Below are 25417 nucleotides of genomic sequence, written 5' to 3'. Positions count from 1 at the left end.
AAAAAGGAAAAGCTATCTTCCTCAATTCTTAATACTTCCTAGCAATTGACAACAATGGTCTCTTTATCCGGCAACTTCAATGTCATAGAATAAACAGCTCAACACACTGTTAAACTAGCAACTCACAGATCTGAACTCTTAAGCCTAGAACTACACATAAGTGAAGTAGCAGAAATTTGTACAAGTGTTTCTTACTTATTCCAATGCGTCTTTGAATTCCGGTACAAGGATGGAAACATGATGGGTAAAATCTTTGCTGCATTATCACTAATTAAACTCATAATATATTCATTATTCCAGTAGTATAATGCTCGCTCTGCAACCTAAGACGACATGAAAAAAGGAACACTTCTTCAATCTCTTACAGAGCAAATAATTATAACATTTGGCAAATATAAGATAAAAAAAGTTGCAACTCAGACTTGGATTTTGTAGTGCAAATGAGAGTCATGGACCTGATGGGAAGAGAGATGGAAAAACTGCTTTTTTCCTTGATAGGGACATGATTCAATCTATAACCCATAAACTCTGAAAGGTAAGCAAAGAAATACTTTCCAAAAGAATGAGTATTTGTAGAACTCTATTACAAGCAATGAAATGCAAACACTGTACTGAAAGGGTTCAGGTACTTCTGAAAACACTGAGTTTTTCAGCTTTTGTATGTTAAGCATAACACTGAAGTGAATCACCCAACACAAATGCACATATTGCACTCTTGAAAAGAAACAGTAAAACTAGTGTTTAGATCCCTGAAACTTGACACAGAATTGGAGAATTCTTTGCAACAAATAAAATTCATTATGATGAATAATACCACATTACAAGTCTGCTTTACAAAAATTCTGATATCATTGTACATGCAGTAAATACAGACCTGAAAGTGTGGACTGGACACACATTTGGCTAGCTGTCTGAAGAGAGGCTCCATAACTTTTACAAATTCAGATGGTTCAATAACATCTAAAATTTCTTCTAGTTCATTTAAAAACATGACTTCTTTTGGACTGTGAGTCTTTGGCCAGTATTTCAGCAGTGCCATTACCACCTGTAGAGACAAAGATAAAATAATTTCATGGAAATGTCACTTTACCTTGAGCTGAATTATAATGCATTAATTAGTCTGGTATTTTAAGCAGAACAAAAAACTCGTGATTTCTCGTCCCATTTAACAGCAGTGAACATAGTTCAGTGTCACAGAAATAACTGTTAATAGGTCTAAACCCATTTCTTCAGAAAACAAAGTTATATGTCTAAAAGACATGTTCAAAAATAATAATCAAAATACTAGAGAAAAAATTTAACATCTAACTTAACGTGATCGAAGTGCAAATCTGCTACTACATTATCAGGAACATTACTTGCCACTTAAGTGACAGCAGCTTTAAATCTCTACCTTCTTGGGGACATACTCCAAAACTCAAGCAATTAAGTTCTATCAATATATTTTAACAAAATATTTACTATAAATGCCTGAATTGACAGGTGACCAACTACTCTAGCTATGTTGATCTTAAACTTTGAGTTTGATTTGACTATCTTATTAGTCAACTAATCTTAGTCTTAACTTTCTTCATGATTAATAAATTAGTCACCCAGCTTGCTTATGTACCAAACTATGAACACTCAAAACACCGTTCTACGATTCTATGATTTTTTACTATAAAAGCTATAAGCAATACTTAATATCATCACTGGCAAGACAACTCTGAGAAGTGCATTGTTCATGTATGTATTAATTAATCATGAAAGCAGACAGTATGTCCTCAATGAAGCCTTGGTTAATAGACGCAGATTTTTAAAAATACGACGTCAAAAAATCTCATGTGACAACTATAAGGGGAAGCAAAACATTTAAATTTGAAAGGACCAGAATCTTTTGAAGAGGAACTTAGTACTTTGCTAATGCGTGTGCTAAGTTTTTAAAGAACGTTGTAATCATGTACTAATTAGGGATCAAAAAAAGGAAACAAACTTGGTTGCATGTTAGTTCAGATTTAAATATGCAACATCCTATCTGATGTCTGGAAAAAAGCTAAGAATTCAAGATCCCATATAGTACAAATGATAGAATGTTTGACATTTGCTATCTTAATAAATACTACAAGCTCCAGCTAGAAGATAACTCTTGCTCAGGTGCATACTTCCATTTGTTTCAAGAAATCCAGTTTCCCATTTTACAATGGAAATGGTCACAATCTAATAATGTGCGCTTTTGTTAGTAGCAATTGTTTTACTGATCTCCTGATTAAACAGATTAGTTCTCACCTACTTGCTACTGGGTGCAATGAGGCAAACCACTAGATACTATAGAGGATGGTTAAAATTATTCATCTATGCAATTATGTGCAGCCAGACCAAAGTCTGACTTTGTCCAAAGCTGGCAGACATGAACAGGATCTGACTCAAAAGCCTTGCACCAATAGGTAGCTGTGTGTCAGAAATTTGTGTTCCATCGTAACATCCATCTCTCAACAGAGCACAATTCAGGCCAGCTAATTTCTGACTAAACTGCTTCTGATCTACCATCTCCTATCTGCTCAGCCAGAACAAAATAAGCAAAATAAAATCTGGTCTCTTTGTAAGACCTATGCTATTAATGTTGTTTTTATTCATTTTGGATATTCCAAAGGACTGTTGGAAAAAACAGTATTTGATAGATAAGAATGGTTAAATATTTGACTCTAATATAAATGATTACATATAAATACTTTGTTCCCCAAACCTCCTTAAACATTCAGACAGGTGTAAGGTATATTAATATTAATAGTTCAAAATATGTAATATTAGCAAGATAAACTTACTGGTTCTGTAAGTGTGCTGTCCTTTTCTAAAAACTGAACTACACAGTACGCCAGCTACAGTAAAAGAAAAAAAAGTTTTATTAATTTTCACTATAAAACTGAACACATTTTGAAATCACTTCCGTAAGTCAAGAATAACTTTGAATCCTTCAAATAAAACCACAAGTTTCTTCTGTAATTTAAAAAAAACCCCCAATCTATTTGGCAGACAATTTAAACAGAAGGCTAAATGGGCTTTACCAAGTCTTTCCAACCTTTGCAAGTCTGTCCTCACCTTTTTCTGTTATAATACAGACACACACAACTTGATGACTTTTATAATATAGACACACAACTTTTTAGACCTAGTACTTTGCATTACACCACACTTCATCTTTTCAAATACAGGATTTAAAAATCACAATCTTGTCCTCTAGAGTGCTTTCCACTGGCTAACATTTTGGTGCCCCGTGCTGATTTAGTAAGTATTTTCTATTTCATAACCTAAGCTAGATAAAAGTGCAGTGAACAGTTGTAAATCTTAGGATTTTTTATATACGACAATGAAAGGTAACTATGCCTATCAATGTAAGCTGATGCAACCAGAGGCTGAATTACAGTATTTACCAACTGCAATGCTGAGAATGAGACTGTCCACCCGTGACTAGTGAACTATTACATCCCTTTCATTCCATAGGCCAACAGTCCCAAAGTAAGTGGGGAGATCACCGCATACCTCACAAACTATTTAACCATCTTCCTAAAGTCTCTCCATTTATCGAAGCTCAGCTGATGACCCAATTCCTTTTCTTTTGATTCCTGCTGAGAATGCCCCATGATAACTTGAGGAATACTACAGCTACTATTCTTCCCTATTCTAAAGTAAATTTGATTTAACACAGAAATTAACTTTCTCCATGTATATATCTGGCAGCAAATCCTTCTGAGTATCTGCCACGGCTTCAATGTGAATTTTTATGGGTTTACTCCGGTGTTTCACACACTAAACTCACTTGAAGTACTTTCCCATTTCACTCAGTAGGACATGTTAGAGAGGCATCCCTATGTCACTACCCTGTTTTTACTGACGCTGAAAACCAATGCAAGCCAGCTGAAGATTTTGGAGAATTACTTTGTGATTTAAGGGGAACAGATAATGGTATGTCTCAGGTCAGTAAAAAAGCTGGTGATCACAGGTATCTGCGCTAGCTGAGATTATTAAAAAGGTCTTGCTGTACACACCCTCAACAGGTTTTGCTCATGACATAAGGAAATAAAAAATAAATTTTGAAATGGGAGGTGTTTTACCCTACTACTTCAATAGCAACTGATGGAAGCTCCTGAAAACAAGATCCAAAGCAAATGCTTACAAGCATCTCCAATTGCTAGAGAATTGTAATTATACAAATGGTATTCTTAAAAATACAAGCTGTTAGTAATTTTATTTGAAGAAATGGTACTTAGAATTTGGAGTACTCAAACTACATAGTAAATATTGAACTTTCAAATCAAAACCCCGAAAGTTGTGTAACAATCTTTCAAAGGGAAAATTTCAGCATATCACAACAATACTGTATTTTCTCTCACACTCTATGATTTCCCACCCCTCTAGAAATTCTGAATGGAACTAAATTTAGCACAGAAAAGATACAGCTCAGAAGCTCCCTTTTTTCTGTGTACTTCTAAAAAGATCTATTGAGTTAAAAAATGATGTCCTAGTAAATTCCCAATTCCTTTCAAAACATCAACAAACTGAATTCAGCTGAATTGCTTCATGTAATTTAAAATAAAGTGTTTACAGATTGCATTTATTAAAACCACACTTTCTGCAATATTTTATGTCGAAACATAACAGACAAGAAGAAAAAAAAATTCTGTGTGGATAAATACTAAGAACTCTCACATTAACCAACTACGACATGTGTTTCACCTATAAACACTATAGTGCTTTTAAAAAGAATGGTGTTATTGTGTACAGACGTGTTTTCTTTTTAATTTTTCTATCAACAAGTGAAATGTTACAGGCATATGTGTTAAATGATTTCCCCGAGGCTGGTTAGCAGGGAAGTCTTGGAGCTTAGAACTGAACTCACAGCAGACTGACTTGGATCTCCCAACCTCTTCAAGCAAGCTTAAACATCAGCATGAAAAGCACCGAGCAAAACTTACCTGTGGATGGTAGACACTGAGTGATTTCACTTTGTGCAATGGTAATAAAACCTTCAATAGGAATATTTTGTGCTCTTCTTTTAATGGTAAGGCAAATCCATTAATTATGCTGCCAGGGAAGAAATTTAAAAATAAAGATCAGTAATTATATATTAGTCTGCACTGATGTACAGGATATACAAAAAATCTTGATCTTAGCACTTGTTTTCTAATATTTACAAATGAACAGAATAGTCAAATCAATCTCTGTCTGTCCCTTAGCCAAGTTTTTCAAAAGTCTCAAATTCTTCTTCCAAGCTGCGCACAACTGTACCTATAGTTCAAACTTCACCATGAACTACTCACTGTTTCAAAGCTTTGAATACAACTTTCTCCCAGCTTCTTTGTGGTATTAACAAGTGAAACAGACTGGATGTAGAAGAGGTAATCTAGAACAGCAGACAAGTCAAAACATGACTTCTGCTTAACTATTAGTATTTCTGCAAGGCCCTAGAGTACAACCAAACAGCACCTCAACACAAGACATCCCATCAGAGAGCAGATGCAGCTCAGTACTGGGTCAATGGCACCTTTACCTAAACTCACAATACTAGAACAAGAAGATCTGCGTCAACAACATGCTGGGTGAAACTTTTAATGGACTGGATGAATGACCAATACAGAACAGTTACAGCTCAGAAGCCTCACTGAGCTCCCAGAAATTTTGATTTGGAAGCCTGAGGGGGCAAAAAAAGTCCCCAAACCAAACCAACAACCTCACTTTTAAATTTGTAATACTTAAATCTAACCTAACAAAACCAAGAATGAAAAAGCTGATGACTTAATAATGGTTTTGAAGATTTAGCTCCATATTCTAGTACTTAAGCTTTACAGTTTCCAGTATGTCTTGATGGGCATTACTTGAGTATAGTGTGTTGAAGTAATGATGGATATATAACTTCTTTAATCACCGAATGCTTAATAGAAAATTAAGGAACTATTCTGGGCAGGAATGTAGACCTAGGAAATTTTAAAACATCCTTCCAATTTCACCAGCATTGCCAGTAAGTAGAGGTAAGTGATCCTTCACCTCTGCTCAGCACTGGTGAGACATCTGGCATCTGTGTCCAGGACAAGAAGGATGCAGACATACTGGAGGGAGTCCAGTAAAGTGCAATGAAGAGGCTGGAGCATCTGACATTCACAGAGAGGCTGAAAAAGTTGTTTAGTCTGAATCACAGAAGGTTCAGGGGGATCTCACCAACATGTACAAATACATGAAGGGATGGTGTGAAGAGTCAGACTCTTCTTAGTGATGTGTATTGAAAGGGCAAGAGACAAATTGAAACATGGGATATATAATTCAAAGAAAATCAAAAACTCCTTTTTATTGTGAGTGTGGTCAAACATGGGAACCCATTTTCCAGAAGGTTGTGGGGGTCTTCATCCTTGGCAATATACGAAGCCTGACCAGACACAACCCTGAGCAACCTGCTCCTGCTGACCTTCCATGTGCAAAGATACGGAAATACCAGAAAGTAAACCTAACGGAGTTTTTGCAGTGTATTAATGTATAAAAAAAATGCCAGACGCTTGCACACGGATTACATAAATTGGTTAATAAAAAACCTCACTAGGTTCAAGGAGGCTATCAGCTTTAAGTTGTAACATTTTAGTGTCAAGGGCTTACAGATACATCACTGAAATCTGAAAAATGACGGGGTTAGCAAAATGAGGTTGCAGAAGTTTCATAACCTGTGTTTCCTTTGTTTATCCACTATGTATTCAGTGATGCTGAAGGATTTTTAATAAATTTCAATTCACTACATTTTACTGGTAGTTGCTTTACAACTAATGTTAATTACAAGAATCTTAAGCAGAAAATAAGACCTTAAAAATAGTATTAAAAAAATTGTCACATCCAAAAACATTGCCACAAGGTTCAATTTTTTTCTGTGTTTCTACAATCTTACACAAAACACCCTTGATTTTTGAAGTCTACTCTTAAAATCAAGTGAGTTTAATTAAACAAAACCTGCAACTTACCTTCCCAGTATTTCCAGTAATTCTGCTATGCCATTGTGATGTTCTGTTTCATAAATAAACCTGAATAAATGAAATATTTTATTGGGTTACTGCTGAAGAGAGATACAGATTTAAGACCAAGATCCCCATCTAAGATTACAGGTAGCCTTATCCCAAGTATTTTAGCCACTAAGTAAAAGGAAAGCAGACATAGTGGAAAAGAAACTCTGTGGAAAAAGAAATCACTAGCACACCCAACTGCTTTCAAGCTTCACACCTTCTTGCTCTTTTCCCCCACATTTAACAAAGCAGCCCACACTCGAGCTTTTCTCAACACTCATATGTTACGCCATTTTAATGCAAAACTGAACACAGCAAACAACGTTTTAAATATTAAAGTAATACATGAGTATATGGCATAATTAAATGCCATGACTCAACCTTCTAGAGCAAATGCAAGCACAAGGTGTTCAAAAGTTACTACTTCTGAATCTAAAAAGCTCTCTGGCACTACAGATCTCTGTGCATACAAAAGGCCTGTAATGAACAGAGGAAGTCACATTTTCCTGAATCTTCTTTTGACAGAGCACCATAATTTACTAGGCACTTATCTTTCCACCCTCCTTCACCTGAGTGTAAATTTATTGACAAAGTTCTCTGCATGGGTTCAGGTAATTTGCAGAGTTACAAAAATTTACACTTAGGAGAAAATAATTCCACTAATTTGAAAGCATTTTTTAATTTGAAAATTTGTCATAGGCTGACGTATTAATGGCTACTTTTAATCCAGAATATTTGAACAGACAGTTTTTAATGCTTAAAGACCCTTTCCATATAATTCAGGACAACAATTCCAAGCAAAATTAAAGACATTGATACAAAAAGGTTTAGATTGAATTAAATATTTTTAAAATTCTACACATAGCTGAAGAGTTTATCATGCTCAATACACTAATTCAAGACAGAAGCTGGAACAACTTCCCTCCTTGGTGATCATATCCAAGTGCACCAATTTACATTTGGATGCAAAATTTTTAAACTTCGAGCTCCTAAATATTATACAGCTAAGTGTGCTTTTCTGTAAGTTTGTGGTTGGCTTTACTTTTCCTCCCACAACTTTGTAGCTGTGCAAATTATATAATTTTCCATATACATATCAGATTGAGAACTTTCTTATATATAAACTATACAAAGTTGATCTAATGACCAGATAATTTCTTAAGTCTTTCAAAAACTTAGCACCAGAACTATCTGTGTTTGAAGACCTTGCTTCCATTATCTCTGAAAGCAAAGTGGCAAATAAAAACACTTTGCAGAAGTGCACTATAACGCACTGCATTGCTGTTTTACCATCTGGTTCGGATATTTGACCAAATTACGCATTTTGGATTTAATTTAATAAAATCCATGTGTGGGGAAAAAAAATCTGCATCTTTAAGATCCACCTGTACTTTTTCCTTGGGATATACTGGCTCTTCACATGTCCTGTCAAGAGCAGTTGACTGCAAGACAGTAAAGGCTCACTAATTTTTTTAAAGTAGCTCCTCTGTATATTTTCTAAAGGCTTAGTTGTTGCCATGGGCAGGGAAGATCAGCTCCCTCTACAGCTGGTACTGCCGGGTGCCATTCATGAGATGGCACTGAGGGCCTGGCAGCTTTTTGCTATTTTCTTAAAGAGGTAGCATCACACATTCATTTTGGGATTAAAACAGGGGTAGAGAAAAAGGGAAGTATGATGGAAAGAGTGTAAAACTGACATACAACATAATTATTTGTAGAAAAGCAAAGAATATCAAGATGAAAAAATTGAAACAGGCACCATAATCTTGCATTCACACTAGACATAAAAGCAGTAAAAACACACTTCCAAAGACCTTTGGTAATACAGGGGATTAATTTTTCATCTCCATTTTTTTTTGTATTAGTGATAATACTACAGTTCATTCTGTGGTGATCAACAAAGACTTCACAACTCAACTGTACATCTCAATTCTGAGGAAAGAGGAAGCAAATGTGTTCCTTCCAGCAAATTACAGATCTCTCAGTCATTCAATTTCAGCCCATTTTCTGCATTATGAAGAACTACACCTTATGAAGGCACTATTGTAATACAAACACTACTACCCAGTAAGAAAAAAAAGCCTTCCACAAAGATATTAAACCGCCCACTAAATCATATACTAACTCAAATTTCAGCTGCCAGATTTACACCATGTGCAAGACTACCCTAATCTATATCTCCCAGAGTGGTATTAATTATTGTTAGATGTAGCAATATTGAGTATAAACATACAAAGAATTTTAAAAATTGCTAGCAGTGTCTTGGAGTCTTTTAATTGCATACCTGATCACATGCACACCATAATACAAAGATGTTGACATACCTATAAAATATATTATTAATTTGTTTCCGGATGTAAGCTCTTAAGCCTAAGAATTTCCCATATATTCTGTGAAGAGTTGTTTTAAGAAAATCTCTTTCACGAGGATCTTCACTGTCAAAGAGCTCTAAAAGCTGCAAACAGGGAAACAAGATGGACTTTAACTGAATCCAATGCATTGTAAAAACAATTCAGAGCTTGCAGTTAAATAATTTCTTTTTTTACCTCACCTGTAATACAAACTTCTGATCAATATATTTCTTAGCTATATTAGGTTGAAAATCTGGAGATTCTAAAAACCTTAAGAAAAATTCATAAACAAGCTGGAAAAAATAAACAACAAGAAAACCAGTATTAGTCTTTTAAACAAGAATCACTTCATAAGCATCACATTACTAAAACTGATAATTAGTTGCTCAGAACAGCAAAACGTTTTTAGCTATATTTATCTATGTAACACACAGTAAAAGCTTTGCTCTTGCTCTCCTGACAAATTACAAGAACTTGAGGTTCTTTAAACTGCTGAAATTCTGCTGAGCTCCATCACTGCTCTTTACTCAAATGACACACAGTAATCTAATATTTATCGTGCCCAGAAGTACATGTTCTAAGAATTCTCTCTTCTTCTCTGTCACGGTGCCTCTGAAAGCTAAAGCTGTGCCAGAGCCAGATCAAAGCATTCATAGTGACAAACAGAAGCTCATTTAAAATCTCAGCAGTTACATCTCTACCACAAGAAACAATGAGCCTTTAACCGATAACAACTGATTTTTTTTTTTTTTTAAGATTATCGGTTTTATTTCAAGAAACACATTTTTAAAATTACATAGAAAAGTAATTGATTTGAGATAAACACATAACCTAAACAATTTAGAACTATGAATTTAATGCCAAAATTCTGTTACAGACTGTGATCGTTCAATCTCCATGAAGTACCTGTAGATGAGGCCATGCAGCTTCTAAGGTTGGTTCATCCTCCTCTGGATCAAATTCTGCTCCCGTTGGATTGGAAGATGGTGGTAATGTTCGAAACATATTAACTGCAAACTGAAATTACATGTGCCTTTAAGAACTCTGAAACAAGTGAATGACTATAAAAAACATTTCAAAGATGGTTTTGACTAAGAACTCTTTACATGAACTATTTTAATTAACATTTGCAAAAATACAAACTATATAATGCAGTATTTTAAACAGTGAGGAACTGTTTGAAAGACTTCTAACCTGGAGACACTTTTCCGCACAGTACTCTTTAAAGCACAAAACTACTGTCAGGATGTGTTTTATGAGGATACTGTCTTGATCTCTCTACACAAAGACATGTATGTAAGCAAAAGTACGTAAAATGTTTACACAAACATTTTTATACATACACACTTTATAAGACCTTGCAGCAACCTGCAAAAATGTAAGTCAGAAGTAGAGACGCAAATCAAAGATTACTCACATCTGTTCTTCTCTGTAAAATATTATTAGTTTCATTTCACAAAGTGGCTGCACACATACGGGAACACTTCAAAACCAAATTCCACAATACCACCATCCCCAGTGGTATTTCTCTTAAACCATGCCCATATACCTGACATTACAGAGCACTGATGGGAGAGAAATACGCAACCTAATCCCTTCAATATTTCACTGTCTGAATTCTGAACCCCCTGAAAAACATTTAGCATCCTCATGAAAGTGGACCAGTCTACAAACATGAATTGCTTTTCCAGTTATTGATACACATGTGTTTTAGTGTTTCCAAGTGCTTGTCTAGATACAAATTCATACTATGCAGGAATCAAAGCAGCACTCTTGACAAAACCTTTAAGCATGAGGAAAGTTTACAAGTCCATAAAAAAGTAAACAAATCCCCATTCCCCGACACATGGAATGAAAACTTTTCTAAGAGGTCCTATTCTAGACAAAACCACCTCATCACTAAATGCATGTAACTTGATTTTTTTAAAATAAAAATATATAATCTGAAATAATCACATTTATATTAATTCATACAATGCATATAAACACAAACGCAAGTAAAAAGAACTTGTTGGCTGAACTAAAAAAATCTTACATGATTTTTTGGGAATAAATTTAACATGCATTCGCAAGAGTAACCTTACCTAGAACGGTGCAAAGATTTTAAAAAGGTCTGCAGTATCCCAAATTCTCCACCTGTAAGGACAGGTAGCAAAACCAGCTGGCTTCCTTGTGGGTAAGAATGGAATAGCTAGCTAGGGATACAAATGGTTCTTCTCACACCCTGAGGAGTTAATTAAAACTTTACTGTGTGTTCAAGTCAGGGGTTTATTGTGCAAGTGTAAGGTTTGGGTGTATCTCCAATAAGAAAACCTGAGAAAGACTTTATCTGTATATGCAGGACAGCTATGGCTGTCAGTACTGAAAAGAGGCAAATTCCTTAACTTCACTTGCAATCCAGAATGCTCAGTAGGGCAGTCATTGATATGAGACAACCGAATTGCTGAGCAAGTAGAAAAAGGTCATCTGTTTAGCAGTGCAAGTGTGCCCAACAGACTTTCTTGTTCTGTTTTCTTGCTTACTCATCATCAATCCAATACCAAGCAATCTAATCTTATTTTTGTACAGAACAAAAAAAACCAGAGATCAATTCAAATTAGTATATGGTCCCAAATCCCCTCTGCTACTTCAGAATGATCCTTTAAGACAAATGCCCCAGTCCCTCAGCAGCTTGAACACACTGCAGAAGCAAGGAAAAGACTGTCAAAACAAATCCACAGTGGTGAATTGTCCTGACCCTTCATTATGACTGGGCATATTAGGCTCCATAAAGAAATTCTGTTCAATTCCATTTCTCCTTACAAGACTAAAGTGAATTCTGTTTTCGAATAAACAGATAATTTTGTGCTTAAAAAATACCAAGATATTTTAAAATAAATTCTGGTAGACATTTGTTCATGGTAAGAATGATGACTACATTGAACAGAGAGCTATATCCTGTGCCAAACTGATTTATCAAATCAACTGCAGCTGGCTGCATGGGGCTTCAGCACAAGGCATAGTGAGGCTCCATCCTAGATATGCACCACAAGTACTGGCAAGAGTCAACTTACACATTGTTATTGATATTCTATTGCTGTAACATATTGGAGGTGTCTTTCTGCAGGTATTTAGAAGAAAACTGGAGACATTTCCTAAGTCTGGCCAAGTAAGAGACAACAGGGCAGAGAAGCGGATTTGCCAGGATAAAGAAAATTATTTGCAGAAGGCTACATCACCAGGAACAGCAGAAACATTTACAGAGCCTTTGCAAGAAAATCAGTATTTGGCTCAGCAAACATGCCAGTACAGGAGATCTCCAGGGCCAGTTAGAGAACAAAAGATGCCTCCACTGGCACTTGCACTGAACGAATGACTTGAAGATAAAATAAATAAAACATTCTTTTGCATCAGTTGAAAGGTTCTTACGCTTTCAACAAGTACAGATCAATTTAAGGAAAAAAATTTAAACCCAAGTTTGAATTTGCTTACAATGTAGCTATTCAGAAATCTATTCTTTATGACAAAATTTCAGTCTTTATTAATGTTCAAATTCCACCATAGATAATAAACATATGTGCCATATGCACATTTTTACTGTTTTCTCAGATTTTACTGAGCTGTTTTTTTTTCTTTTTGTTGGTTTGTTTTTTTTTTTAAATAGCATCAAACAAAGGTCTTTTGTTGATCACATGACATTTACTAGAAAGCTCTGACAGACTAAGTTGTCTCGCTGTAAAGACGCTTCTTTGCAGAGGTATGCGTTTCACCCATCTTTGGTGGGATTCTGGGAAAAGCAACAATGCCATGTTTCCCTCTTCACATTCTGACTTCTTCTCATTAACACCTCCGTTCCCAGTTTAAACAATGCTGTAAATTACCTATTAACTGGCAGGGCCAAGGAGCATATGTATGTGCTATCCTGCCATCTCACATCTGACAGATGGCTGAGCAGACAGTGGGAGGCAGTATCAAACTGCATCAGCTAAATCTGCAAGGCTTACGTTATATTCCCATGAGGGAAAAGTCATCCTGACGCTCTGTTTTTCTTCCTAATATTCCTTCATTCCAGCAACTGAGACATAAGTGGTACACACCAAGACTGACATGTCAGAGTAATTACTACTTCAGAGAATTAAAAGCAAAGCTGATATATCTTTATGTTCCCCTTTTTAAAAGCATGGACATCAAGTGATTAACCTTTATTTAAAAAGTATAGTGAAAATTTGCTATAATCAGTGGGTTTCCAAGAAAAAAAATCCAGGAAGACTAGACTTGAAATTTAAAACTTGCTAAGGTTGTTAAAAAAAATGCAAGAATAACCTTATCTAAAGAATTCTTAAAGTCTCAGGCTCTCACTATAAAAAAGAAAATCTGTGTCTTATCAGGTGTTAGCAACAAAGTTTTCTATTTTGTATTTTTGAAAACAGCAAATGGAAAGAGAAATGGAACCAGTGAAGCCTGATGTGATCTGTTTTGCATTTTATATCCTTGACCAACAGAATACAGATATGCTCAAATCAAGCTGCAGGATCTTGCATTGAAAGCACAAACCTGAAACTCTCTTGTCTATTAAGCCACTGAGGTTTAGGAAAATTTACAAGGAATTAATATCAGTGAGTCCTTTACCCATCAAATGGCTGATCTTTTTTCTAACTTCTCAGTCTTTTGACCAAACAGACAAGACACAATTTGCAAAGCCTCATTTCCTCTAAGGCCAATTTCCCACAGAAGTATAAGTGAACACAGCATAACTGAAAAACATTCCCTCCCCAGCTCCTCCCCCCACGACAAAAATTCCACAAGCCCCCCGCCCCCAACTTACGAAATGAAAGTCTTTAGGAACACCGGCCTAGCGTGCCAAAATTCTGTCTGTGCTGTCAGCACTAACACTCGACTTCAAAGGACATAGGAGGATGGGAGAACAAAAAAGGAAAAGCAAACAACCTGCATTTTTACCGGTACAGGGGCATTTGCTGTAATGGTAGTCACAAACCCTGCTTTTCTCGTGGCCCACTTCATACAACAACAGAATATTTTCAAGCAAGTAGGCATCAGAGATACTACACATTTTCTCCTCCCTTCTGCTGAGCAGTCTGAGTGAAGCCTGACGTGAACAGCTTTGAATGAATAGCCATATAAACTGAAAGACTGTGCCTTATGTATTCATATGAAGAAAGCCAACCTAATAGTTAATAGGGCAACAAGTAGCACACTTCTATTCACAGCAATTTCTCTTATTCTAGACTGAAGAGAGAAAACACCACACCTGCAACGCCCCTTCAGAAACAAAACCAAAAAAACCAACCAAACAAAAAACCACCAAAAACCTCAAGCTCACATGGGTATAACTGAGTATGTAGTTTTAATAATGCATGAAAAGTTGCAGTGAAAACCACTTCAGTTGTTGAATAGAATTAGATCTGCTTCTATATATAGTATCAAAAAAAAGTAGTACTACCCTATGTGCTAGTGCACAACAGAATATTCTCATAAAGCCGTGCTTTCTTCAAAAGCTGAGGTAAAAAAAGCATATATTCTTTTCTAAGTAAGAATCTGCAAAGGATGCTTGTCGTCACAAAACCCTAAATATATCACGTACATTTACAAAATTTACTCAGACATTTGCCTACACATGTTGTAATTTTGAGAAGAGGTACTTAACTGTATTATACCTAAGAAATGGAACTTGTAGCTAATAAAACATTTCCTTTTTCATGACATCTTTGCTTAGAAATATAAAACGAATTTGAAGGACATATCAGCTGGCTCTTTGAGGAAGAAAGAGAAAACACTCTTGAATGCACTCTGAAGAAGAACATTAAATCCATTTTACAAATTAATTTCTCATACCTTTTGATAAATAGACTTAGGCTTAACATTAAATTATTGGCTAAGCCACTAGATGAACACATAGCTTAAAGAAAAGATCTTATTATAATTTAGTCCAGGATACTTAAAGTACAAAAAAAAGGAGAGTGGAGTGGATAGACATGACACAAGCATTAAGAATTATAAAGAATAGAGAAGAATCAGATTATAAGGTAGATGTTTCTTTTGTCAGAGAGAAAGAATGTTTGAAGCTATGGAAAAAGAAACATTTTTTTATTTCTATTAAATTTAAATTTCTATTAAATTTAATTTCTATTAAATAGAAATTAAACTATTTCTATTAAATTTCACAGGATAACCTGTGAAATTCGTTGCTCTAAGTGACTGGCCTAAATAATAATTTAATAACACCAAACAGAACTTAGACACACATCTAGCATGTACACATGTACGTACATAAACAAGTAATGTTCAAGCTCTTAAGTTTGACAGAATAGCATAGCAAAACCCCAATTTCCCTGCCAACTCCACAAACTTTCCAAACTGAGAACCATTCTTAAATCTGAGTATTTCTTAATCCTCATAACTTTACTGAAAATGTTATTCCTTATTAATATAATTCAGTGGCAGTAGCAGCACGTAACTTGTCATTGTTTCTTGGAAGAGTTTGAAAGTACACGAAGACATTACATTAATTTTCCTTAAAATTGCTGCAATCGACTAAGATATATGGCTAGAATTTAGCAAATGTAAATGACAATCTACACATACATGCCTAAAGGAAAGATTGTAACACTACTGGAGAAAGAATATAGTTATTTCAATAAATGATCAAAGGAAAAAACCTATCTGAACTTAACCTCAAAATGCCAGTCCAGGTGCGTTTACTGACAAGTGTCTCTCATAGTGCTGTGTAAAACCAATGCAAGGAAACCCCACACCCTTTAGATCCTTGCACACAAAAAGCATTTTAAATTCACGGAAGTAATTTTTGGACACTGCATGCTACCAGCAAAACACTGGCAATCAAGATAGCAGCCAAATTCTGCTGCAAGATTTGTTCAACTGAGCAAAGTGCAGACTTGATTACCATTGGGCTGCATCTGAAAGCAAAGGAAGTATATATTCTCCTCAGCCAAAGGTACTCTGGCCATAACTGTTTGATGGAGGAAGATAATGCAGGCATAGAAAGCACAAGTGATAAAATATGGGCAGTTAAGAATTCTTGCACAGAGCAAACACCAAAGTCTGACATTGGTATTCAAGAATTCATCATGAACTCCATTTTATCCAAAAAAAGTCTCAGCAAGCTTATTCTCTTTCATGTCTCTCTTTTCAACAGTGTCAAGTATTCCAAAATAAGCAATCAATTAGAAAAAAACCCAGATATATAAATAAGTTATCAAAACATGGGGGAAGTCATGATCCCACATTAACCATCCTCAATGCTTTGGGTACATGTTTAACATCCAGTTATGTGTAATTATCATATAATCATTAAGTTCTCATGAAAATAACTTCTGTATCAGTAAACACTTATGGCTGATTTAGATAACAGTCTTCATCATAAGCAACATCCTACATAGTATAAAACCTTAGAATCTCTGAAGCAGCTTCAAGGTCTCTGATTTGCAGACGGACCACTGAATTTGAATTTATGTTAAAGAAGCACTGTTTTCTCAACCCCCTGAAAATTCACCCTAAGCTATGAAGCCTTAGGAAAAACCATCCTGTTACACGTGGCCAAGAGTTTCTTGTAGGCTTATTAGTCAGGAATTTCAAAAGATGCTTTCTGTTCTCAGGGTCTTGCAGACAACAGCTACAGAGCCAACTGCTACTCCAGGCCACTGGTGTCTGGTCACCATCATGCTGAGAGCGGAAAGACTCTGCTGTAGTTTCGTGGCCGCCTCCTCTGGAGAGGCCTTGCACACAACAGAAACATAAGCTAGGTCTAGCTAGCCAGGATTTGGATAGTGAGAAGGGAGGAACAATAGAGGTCTGAATGGTTCACATAACTTGTTCCAGCAGAAACCTCATCTGCCATCCTGTGTACTTTATTGTCTGACTCTCATTCTCACCTCTGAACACAGAATAAAGTCAGTCTCTGGTACTGAACAGGACAACAAGTGTCAAGCTTGCACAGGTGATCTTAATTCTAATCTTCCAATTTTTTAAAATTCCAGTTTTACAATTTACATGTTTTTTTAACTATATATGTATATATAATTCTTTTTTAACTTCCCTCCCAATTTTTATAAACACCTATTCCAAAAAAGATTTATGGGGAAGAAAATAAACACTTTTTTTTTTTTTTAAATACAAGATTTTATTTTTACCAACTTAAACCATCATCTAATTCTGCTTCATATATTTGTCTAGTTTCTATCTTACAAAGAAAAAAAAACAACCCTGGCAATAAAATTTCAAAGCCCTCTTATTCTTTTGCAGATGTGCAAACAGAGTTGATCTTTTCTGAAGATTTCAGCAAAATTTCTTAAGATAAAGTGATACAGCTGAAGAATCGACATTGCATTATAAAACATAAAGTTCTCATTGTTAAATCACTTACCATATGTACTACTTCAGGGTAAATAGGTTCCGTAATCACATTGCGATTATGTGTGATATATTCTACCATTTCACTTAAAGCTGCTCGTTTTACTTCCTTCCACTTTAGGTCACTTAGTGGATCAGAAACAAAGTCAAAAAGTACACAACATTGTCGTAACTTCTGGATAAAAAGCTTTTCTTGATCCGCTGGAGGAACATCTGAAAAGTGAAAATAATTATACAATATTTAAATTATATGGTAGTGGATTTCACTCCTCTCCCCATTTTTACTTTGTGAAACACAGGTATAGAAGTGCTTAAGACTACAAGCAAACTTTCTAAATCCTCACACAACTTCCTGCGTATGAACCCCACTGAAATATGCTGTACATGTCAGGATGATTTAAAAAACTGCAACACTGATGCATAACTTGGCCTTGCCAGAAACAGGGACTGCATGGAAAAAATACATACTTGAAAAAATGCCGGCATGTGCTTTGTGTTTTGCTTAAGTAATCCCATGAGCTGTTAAAATGATGGATATATGTGAGATTACAAATTATATATGCAAAAGCTTCCAGTATCAGGACTTAAACATTTAGGAAATACTAGAAAACTGGCCAGAGGTAAAGAAAGCAGTAGCATGTTTTGACTGCAGCAAAAACTCGTCTGGAATTAAAATGGCCACATGACTACAGCACGAAGCTTAAGAGATGAAATGTGAATACACCACAGAGAGCCTGCCTAAGTTTAGACCATAACACATTTTATGTTTCTGCATAATGACTTCTTTATTGTTAGCTAAGACAGTAATAACATGTTAAAAATAGGACTAGATTGACTTTGTAAATAGTTCTGCAATTTACTCCCACTTCTTCCAGTTGATGACTTTTTCCTTAGAGTATCATAAAATGCTAGCATTTTCTTACACAAGCAGCAAGAGCTACCATCCAAGTATTTCAAGTGGTATTACTGAATACAAGCACATGTATGTACAATCTAATGAACTGAATGTGCAACATATCTACAACAGTCCAGTTGTTTAAATATGAGTTGCTCTCCTTGTAAGTGCCTGAAAAACTTCTTATGATAACAAAGCTGGAATAGCTCCTCTCTCTCAAAGAGAAGTTGCTTTAAAAAGTATTTTTGTTATAATAAACCTGGAAGACTTATTTGGTCTAAAACAGCTGGCAATTTTTTTTAAAGTTACATGCACCTAATTGCTCTGAAGAGTAATTCCAGTAAAAAAAACTCTGTAAAGCAATAGCTCTAAAGAACATACGGTATAAAAATGTAGCGTTCATGAAAGAAACCACAACCAGTTAGACTTCAGTGTCACCAAGACACCTGAGACAGTGAAGAATTCTAGAAGTAGAAACAAGGTGCTAGATAACAGGTGTCCTTATGCAGAGCAACAACTTTCTGACAAATAAACCAAAATTCCTGTCCAGTGCCGTGAACAAAGCCAGACAAATTTGGTATCTGAATACCCATGCTTTTGTTTATTTGAATTAAAAACCTATAGTAATGAATAATTTCTCCTGAGAAAATATCAAAAAAGTAATTAATTGAGCAGTTTGCATACCGAAAGCCAGCCAAATTTATGACCTGAATGTAGAAAGTCTCAGACATACAAAGTGGTTGGAGTGATTACCTTTTCCCAATTAACTGAAAAATGGAAAATGGTTCAACCTGAAGCCTAACAACAGTTACACTCAGGGATATTGTGCTATGAATGCATACTTCACAAAATCCAAAGCCTAAGTACAGACTATAATTATACAAGTAATGGGCATACGATTACAGTGATTACAGTACACAAACTTTAAAGGAGAGGAAGCATTAAAGATGTAATTACCACTAATAGTGAAAGTTAAAGACTGACAACTAAGAGGGTCAAGAAACACCCTCAACTAGGAAAGCCAACTCCCTTGCCATTTATTCTGAAGTGGCTTAACTATTTTAAGTACCCCAGTCACCCTCATTATTTGAGAGATCTTCTTTATATAGACTGAGAACCATATTCCTAATGAACTGTGTTTTGTTTATTTGGGTGAGACACAACCCCCTCTAGAAGCGTTCATCCACAGCTTTAAAGTGTCTGGACCTCACATCTCTTCTAGTATTTGTCTGGAGTAGTTGCCATGAAACCAGGATCATCCCTACTTTTAAGGTTTGAAAGGATTATTTCAGCATGACACCAAGCAGAAAGTGGTTAAGAAGCTGACTTGAGTAGCCCATAATTTTTGTGCAGAGCATGTGTGCACACCTGCAGAGCAACTCTGGGACACCCAACAAGTCATTTATCCTCAGCCATGTGCCAGGGGCTATCTGGTTACGTTCTTTCAGTTAACTGCATGCCGATTTCTAAATCGCCTTCCACTTCAATTAAGCGATAACCCCTCACTTCCATTTGCTTCATTAACTGGCATAAAACAAAGTCCCAGGAAAACAAAAGTTCAACTCTCCGTCTCTCTCCGGAGAAAGAAAAAGGAGCCGAAAAAAACTGGCCGAAAGCAAGCAGGGCGCTTTCCCCACTCTTGCTCCACTGCCGCAGCTGAACACAGAGCCCTCGCTATCTCTGTGTCCTTGAAAACATGAAAACAAACTGCTTACAAAGTTCCCTCGGTTTTGTCTCTCCCCCCTCTCAGGCTCAGTTTAAAGGCACAGAAAGGCACAAAATTGTTTTCTGGGCATGGGGAAGCGATAGGGGATACACATCACAAAGTCACCCCAAGACATTGACATTAAGGAAAAAAATTCCCTACTTGTGCAACTCTGGTGCTCCATTCCCCAGTGACTGTGGGAAGGTTATAATTATTCAGAAGCTACTCCTTAAAATTACACCAGAACTGATACTTAGAGCTATTCACTGAGCAATGTTTTTTAAAAAAAACCCCAAACACCATCACTCCAAATCCAACCAAACCAAATCCCCATATATTCTGCTTCCTTCCCCCAACTGGTGCCAACTATTTACATAATGTTCACAGGACTTGCGTCTAAACAGTAGCAGTAGAATAATCTTCAGACTTCTTATTCACTCCAAACACTTATCCCTATCAGTACTCATACCTTAAGTGAGTACTATTTCTGGTCTTCCACTGGAACAGAAGAACATTTTTTCATAATCCCAAAGAAGGTCAGTCTTATATTTGGATTGAATGTCCATCAGTTCCCGACACAGCTTTACAGAAATTTGTTACGGCGTGTTTTATGCCTAAGCCTGCATCATTTATCCTACTGTCCCTTTTGTAAGGGAGAAATATACACTGGAAAAAGTATCAAAAGATGGTAGGTATTATGAGAACAAGGTAAGTCTCTGGGCCAGAGAGATCAGCTTTTTGTCTTGATTGGGTTTTTCAGAGTTTTTTTGCTTACAATCACAGGATAACTGTTGGATCAAGTTACACAACCTAGAGATATCCAAGTTCTGCCCCTTCTGTTTAACAGTATCAATACAGAAATAGCTATTCTGCTTAAAATTTTCAACATAATCTTAGTCTGTGGCCTTGCCAGACTTGTCTATATACTGATGAGTATAAGTTACTTTCCACTTTACAACTGATACTAGCTGTGCTTTTATTATCAGATTAACTAGACCAGTATCTCACTCTGAAAGGCAGCACTTTCAGTCCATATTTCAGTTTGAAACAGCAAGGTAAAGATCAGGTACTCAGCTACCAAGTGCCTTAGCAGAACACAAAAAATTAGCCGGAAAAGCTGGAATTCCAACACTGAACTCTGTATGGAAACAGATTCCTTGGAAGCTTCAGGCATGTCTTCAGCAACTCCTATTGTGTGAGTTCACTGCAAACAGACCTCACACTGGTAGCTGTCCTAGACCTCATGTGATTCTCAGCCAGGATGTGGCATCGGTTTGCACCCAGCAGCTACCACCTCCACCTTTTCTTTTGTAATGTACAGACTAGCTAAAGAACTAAAACACTGCTAATATTCTAACAAATCAAGATGTTCCCTGTCTTCATATTAAAACAATTTTTTTCTGGTTTTAAAGAAAATTAGCGAGACTAAAAATAAACCAGAGAGCACTGAAGTTCATGTTTTCAGTGCCTGAGCTTATGTTCAGTATTATATGACGCACAAATATTTTTGCCTTGTAGGACTGTAGAGATCTTACTGTTTTCTCAATTATATTTTTTATGTTCCTTCAAATCTAAAAATTATATTTTTATGTTTATGTTGTAATTGTGACATAACTGGGCACTGATGATAGATCCATTCCCTACCTTTTTCATTGAAGCCCATTTTTCTGTGACAACAGTATAATGTAATAGTTCCTGAATGGAGGACAAAAGGCAAGTCAGGGAAAGTGGGTGACCCAGAGCTTTCACATAAAACAGCTGATTTCTAGTACAGATTGGAACCGAAATAAAGGTATAATTTCAAGTTTTAGGTCATGTCCTGACACAGAGAAGAGCTGATGCAATTCCTATCACAAAACACAATTTGTGGCCAATAAAACTCACTATGTTCCATCATTTTGAAAGCAGAAAACAAGAGACATGGTTGACAACTTGCAAAAAATACATTCACAAGACAAAATTAATCTCAGTTGTGCGAATACTTTTTTACCTGCATATAAAAGCTTAGCAGAGGTACCAGATTTGGTTGGCTGACAGCTCCCTATTTCATTGAAAGAAAAGTAGCTCTTTTTTCTCTACAACTGTCAGATATCCACAGCTACCAGTCAGGACTATGTGCACACAGTAAATAAAACTCCTCTCATTTCAGATGGGCAGCTAGATTTTTTTCATACAGAAACACACACACAAGTTTAAGCCAAAGAGTATCATCACACAAAAGAGAAGGAGCATGTGCAAAAACAAGGTCACAGAAAAAAACCCCATAAACCATTGCTGAAAGTAACTGCTTCTTTAATACACTGGTATAGAGCAAAAGCCCAAGCACGTAGGACGACTCCTGCTTGCAAGCAGACAATACATCTCATGAAATGTGTCTGCAACCCTAATGAAGGACTAGAATTGTTAACTATTTGGAAAAACAACACTTAACTGTCAAGCAGTGTACTATCCAGAAGATATCCCTAAATTTATTGGTCACGTGGTCCCTTCTGCTGGTCAGAAGTATAGTGCATTTCAATTTTGATGTTCATTGGCAAAAAAAGCAGCATTAAAGCTTTAGTCAAGCTTTGTAATATGCCCTGTATAGTTGGACTTCAACACGGGGAGTCAAGTATCTTGCAATGTTCTCTTAAAACATTTCAGCTGACAATACCATGGCAGCATTTTTTTAAAGAATAGAGTTCAGTGCCTTGAGTAAGAGAAATGGAAATTGCCAGACACGAAGGCAGAGGAGCTACACGGAATGGAAAGAACATCATCTGTCAAAACATGGGTTTACCAGAACTAGCACTTCTTCCAAAACTAGTGATCAAGTCCTTAAAAATGAGAAGAATCAGAAAAAAACCAGAAAAAATATTATAAAAGCTGAACGAACATTTGATAAAATTCCATTTAAAATATTTACCTTATTTTGAAACAGTTTAATTACCATCCTAATTCAAAGCAAGAAACACTATTCTGGAATGATTTTTATTGCATTTCTATTATGTGACAAACTTTATAGTTTTCAGTGATTTTATTGAAATCATGATGACAATAATTAACACTAATTAAAGGTGACAGTCTCCCATTAACAGAATTGTATCCTAACACATGATATTGGAAATAAGTGGGTGGCACATGGAAGAAAACTTCCAACTCATGCATGAACAAATTTAATTAAAGCTATTACTTCTAGCAGCATATTAAAAAACCCACAAGGAATACACGAAAGTACTATAATTACACACAATGCATTTTATACTATAAGTAGCAACTCTAGTAGTGGGAGTTTGGCTCCAGATAACTCAAAGCAGGCAAGATGTTGTATGGATACACTGGACTAACAAATACATAGAAAATACTGCTGTTTATATTGTTTTATTTACTGACCCTGCAGAAACATTTCTTCACCAAAAGAAATGCTTAAAAGAAGAAAAATTACCACAGTGTCCAAAGCCACAGGAACACTCACGGAAAAACAGAGTGCTAGTACTAAGCTCAAGAGAGCACCGCATATAAACATTTTAAGTGGCACAGAACAGGAACGAACTTCTGTTCCTTATCTCACTATTGAAGATAAAGGGATGTACATGTCAGTGTTGTAAAGTGTCGTAAAGAATACAGGCTACTCTAAAAGAATTGAGCTTTAAGTTTAAGGTCTTTCTCCAATTACCATGTAGGAGACCTGTAAACCTGCTTTTTTTTTTTTTTTTGAAACACTTAACACATTTCTGATCAGAAACAGGACACTGAAGAGTACTTTGTCTCATCTACAACAAGCTCATGACTCCCAAACAACTCCTGATCAGTAATTAAAAATATTTTACAGGTACTTAGAGCTTCCATAAGGATTACAAGAAAACACTTAAGTATTCCAACCAGTTATTATCATAGTAAAGTTATTTTGTTCAAGGCCAGTTAGAAGGTGAGCTGAGAAGAGTAGGTGGGTGCACAAGCGAAGTTTCCAGTCTCAGGAAGTAATTAAGACAGTGAACCAAAACTTCCAAAGTGCATCCTTCATCTGCATCAGCTGCCCTGATGCAGCCCCATGATGTTCAGTACCTGTGCAGGTACTCCAGAGACAGGAGAATGAGAACCGGCTGCAATTACAGCTGCTAATGTCAACTCCTCTGCACCCAAGGAACTAAACTGCTGCCAGAAATACCTTTTGGCTGTTCTTCAGATAACAGAAATTTGTAACTGGAAAAAACCCTGCCTTTCATCTCCCTGTATTTGGAGAAATTACACTGTTCTTATCTGCCACTGTTTCACATTTTCACCTGAAAAGCTGACACCCAAAATGTGATAGATACACAAAATATAGTAACTACTTCCCTAAATACTGACAGAAAATAAGGTTTAAAAACAATACTTTATAAATATGTGGCACATTTTCTACCTAAAATCCAAAAGCAAGCTGCTTTTTATTTAATTTTCAAGTAGTTCAATTTCTTGGACATTGAGGTACTCCATCTTATTTAAAGATGTCTTCTTACCATCAAACAAGTTCTGTGTAGTCATACACATTCGAGCTTTAAATTAATAAAGCAACAGCACTGACACTGTTTCTATGCCAATCTTCAGCCTAGATGAAGCTGTAACTTCACTTACAATAAAAAAGTTATTTCACCTATGACAGCTTGTGTATGAAAATAGCCTTAATCATGTGCCCAGCTCCAGGGTCCCTGACACAGGAAGGACAGGGACCTGCTGGAGTGAGTCCAGAAAAGGGTGATGAAGATGCTCCGAGGGCTGGAGCACCTCATTTGTGAAGACAGGATGTGGGAGCTGGGGTTCTTCTGGATATAAGAAGAGTCTGGGGAGACGGAGACCTTATAGCACCTTCCAGTATGTAAAGGGGCTACAAGGGAGCTAGAGAGGGACTTTTGACAAGGGAGTGGAGTGACAGGACAAGGGGTAATGGCTTTAAACTGACAGAGGGCAGGTTTAGTCCAGATATTAGGAAGAAATTCTTTACTGCAAGGGTGGTGAGGCACTGGAACAGGCTGGGCTGAGAAGCTGTGCATGCCCATCCCTGGAAGTGTTCAAGGCCAGGTTAGATGGGGTTCTGAGCAACCTGTTCTGGTGGAAGGTGTCCCAGCCC

The 25417-nt window shown here is 36.2% G+C and overlaps 1 protein-coding gene across 3 annotated transcripts in view; it reads right to left on the bottom strand.

Annotated features, from left to right (window-relative positions):
* Positions 1-25417, bottom strand: part of PPP2R5C (protein phosphatase 2 regulatory subunit B'gamma) — a 79103-nt gene that overhangs the window by 11451 nt on the left and 42235 nt on the right. For all 3 annotated transcript variants that reach the window (XM_042047003.1, XM_042047005.1, XM_042047004.1), the window contains 9 exons: positions 17745-17944; positions 10271-10381; positions 9565-9657; positions 9338-9468; positions 6975-7034; positions 4950-5058; positions 2802-2855; positions 875-1045; positions 196-323 (listed from right to left, as the gene is read on the bottom strand). In XM_042047003.1, the coding sequence (XP_041902937.1) occupies positions 196-323; positions 875-1045; positions 2802-2855; positions 4950-5058; positions 6975-7034; positions 9338-9468; positions 9565-9657; positions 10271-10381; positions 17745-17944 (1057 nt within the window). The remainder of the gene's footprint in view (positions 1-195; positions 324-874; positions 1046-2801; positions 2856-4949; positions 5059-6974; positions 7035-9337; positions 9469-9564; positions 9658-10270; positions 10382-17744; positions 17945-25417) is intronic.

The sequence above is a fragment of the Corvus kubaryi genome, unplaced genomic scaffold, assembly GCF_017639235.1.
Source record: "Corvus kubaryi isolate FWS band 111438036 unplaced genomic scaffold, C.kubaryi_AGA036_p1.0 66, whole genome shotgun sequence".
Lineage (NCBI taxonomy): Eukaryota > Metazoa > Chordata > Aves > Passeriformes > Corvidae > Corvus > Corvus kubaryi.
The sequence above is the reverse complement of the archived record's forward strand: the minus strand, read 5'-3'. Positions and strand labels throughout refer to the sequence as shown.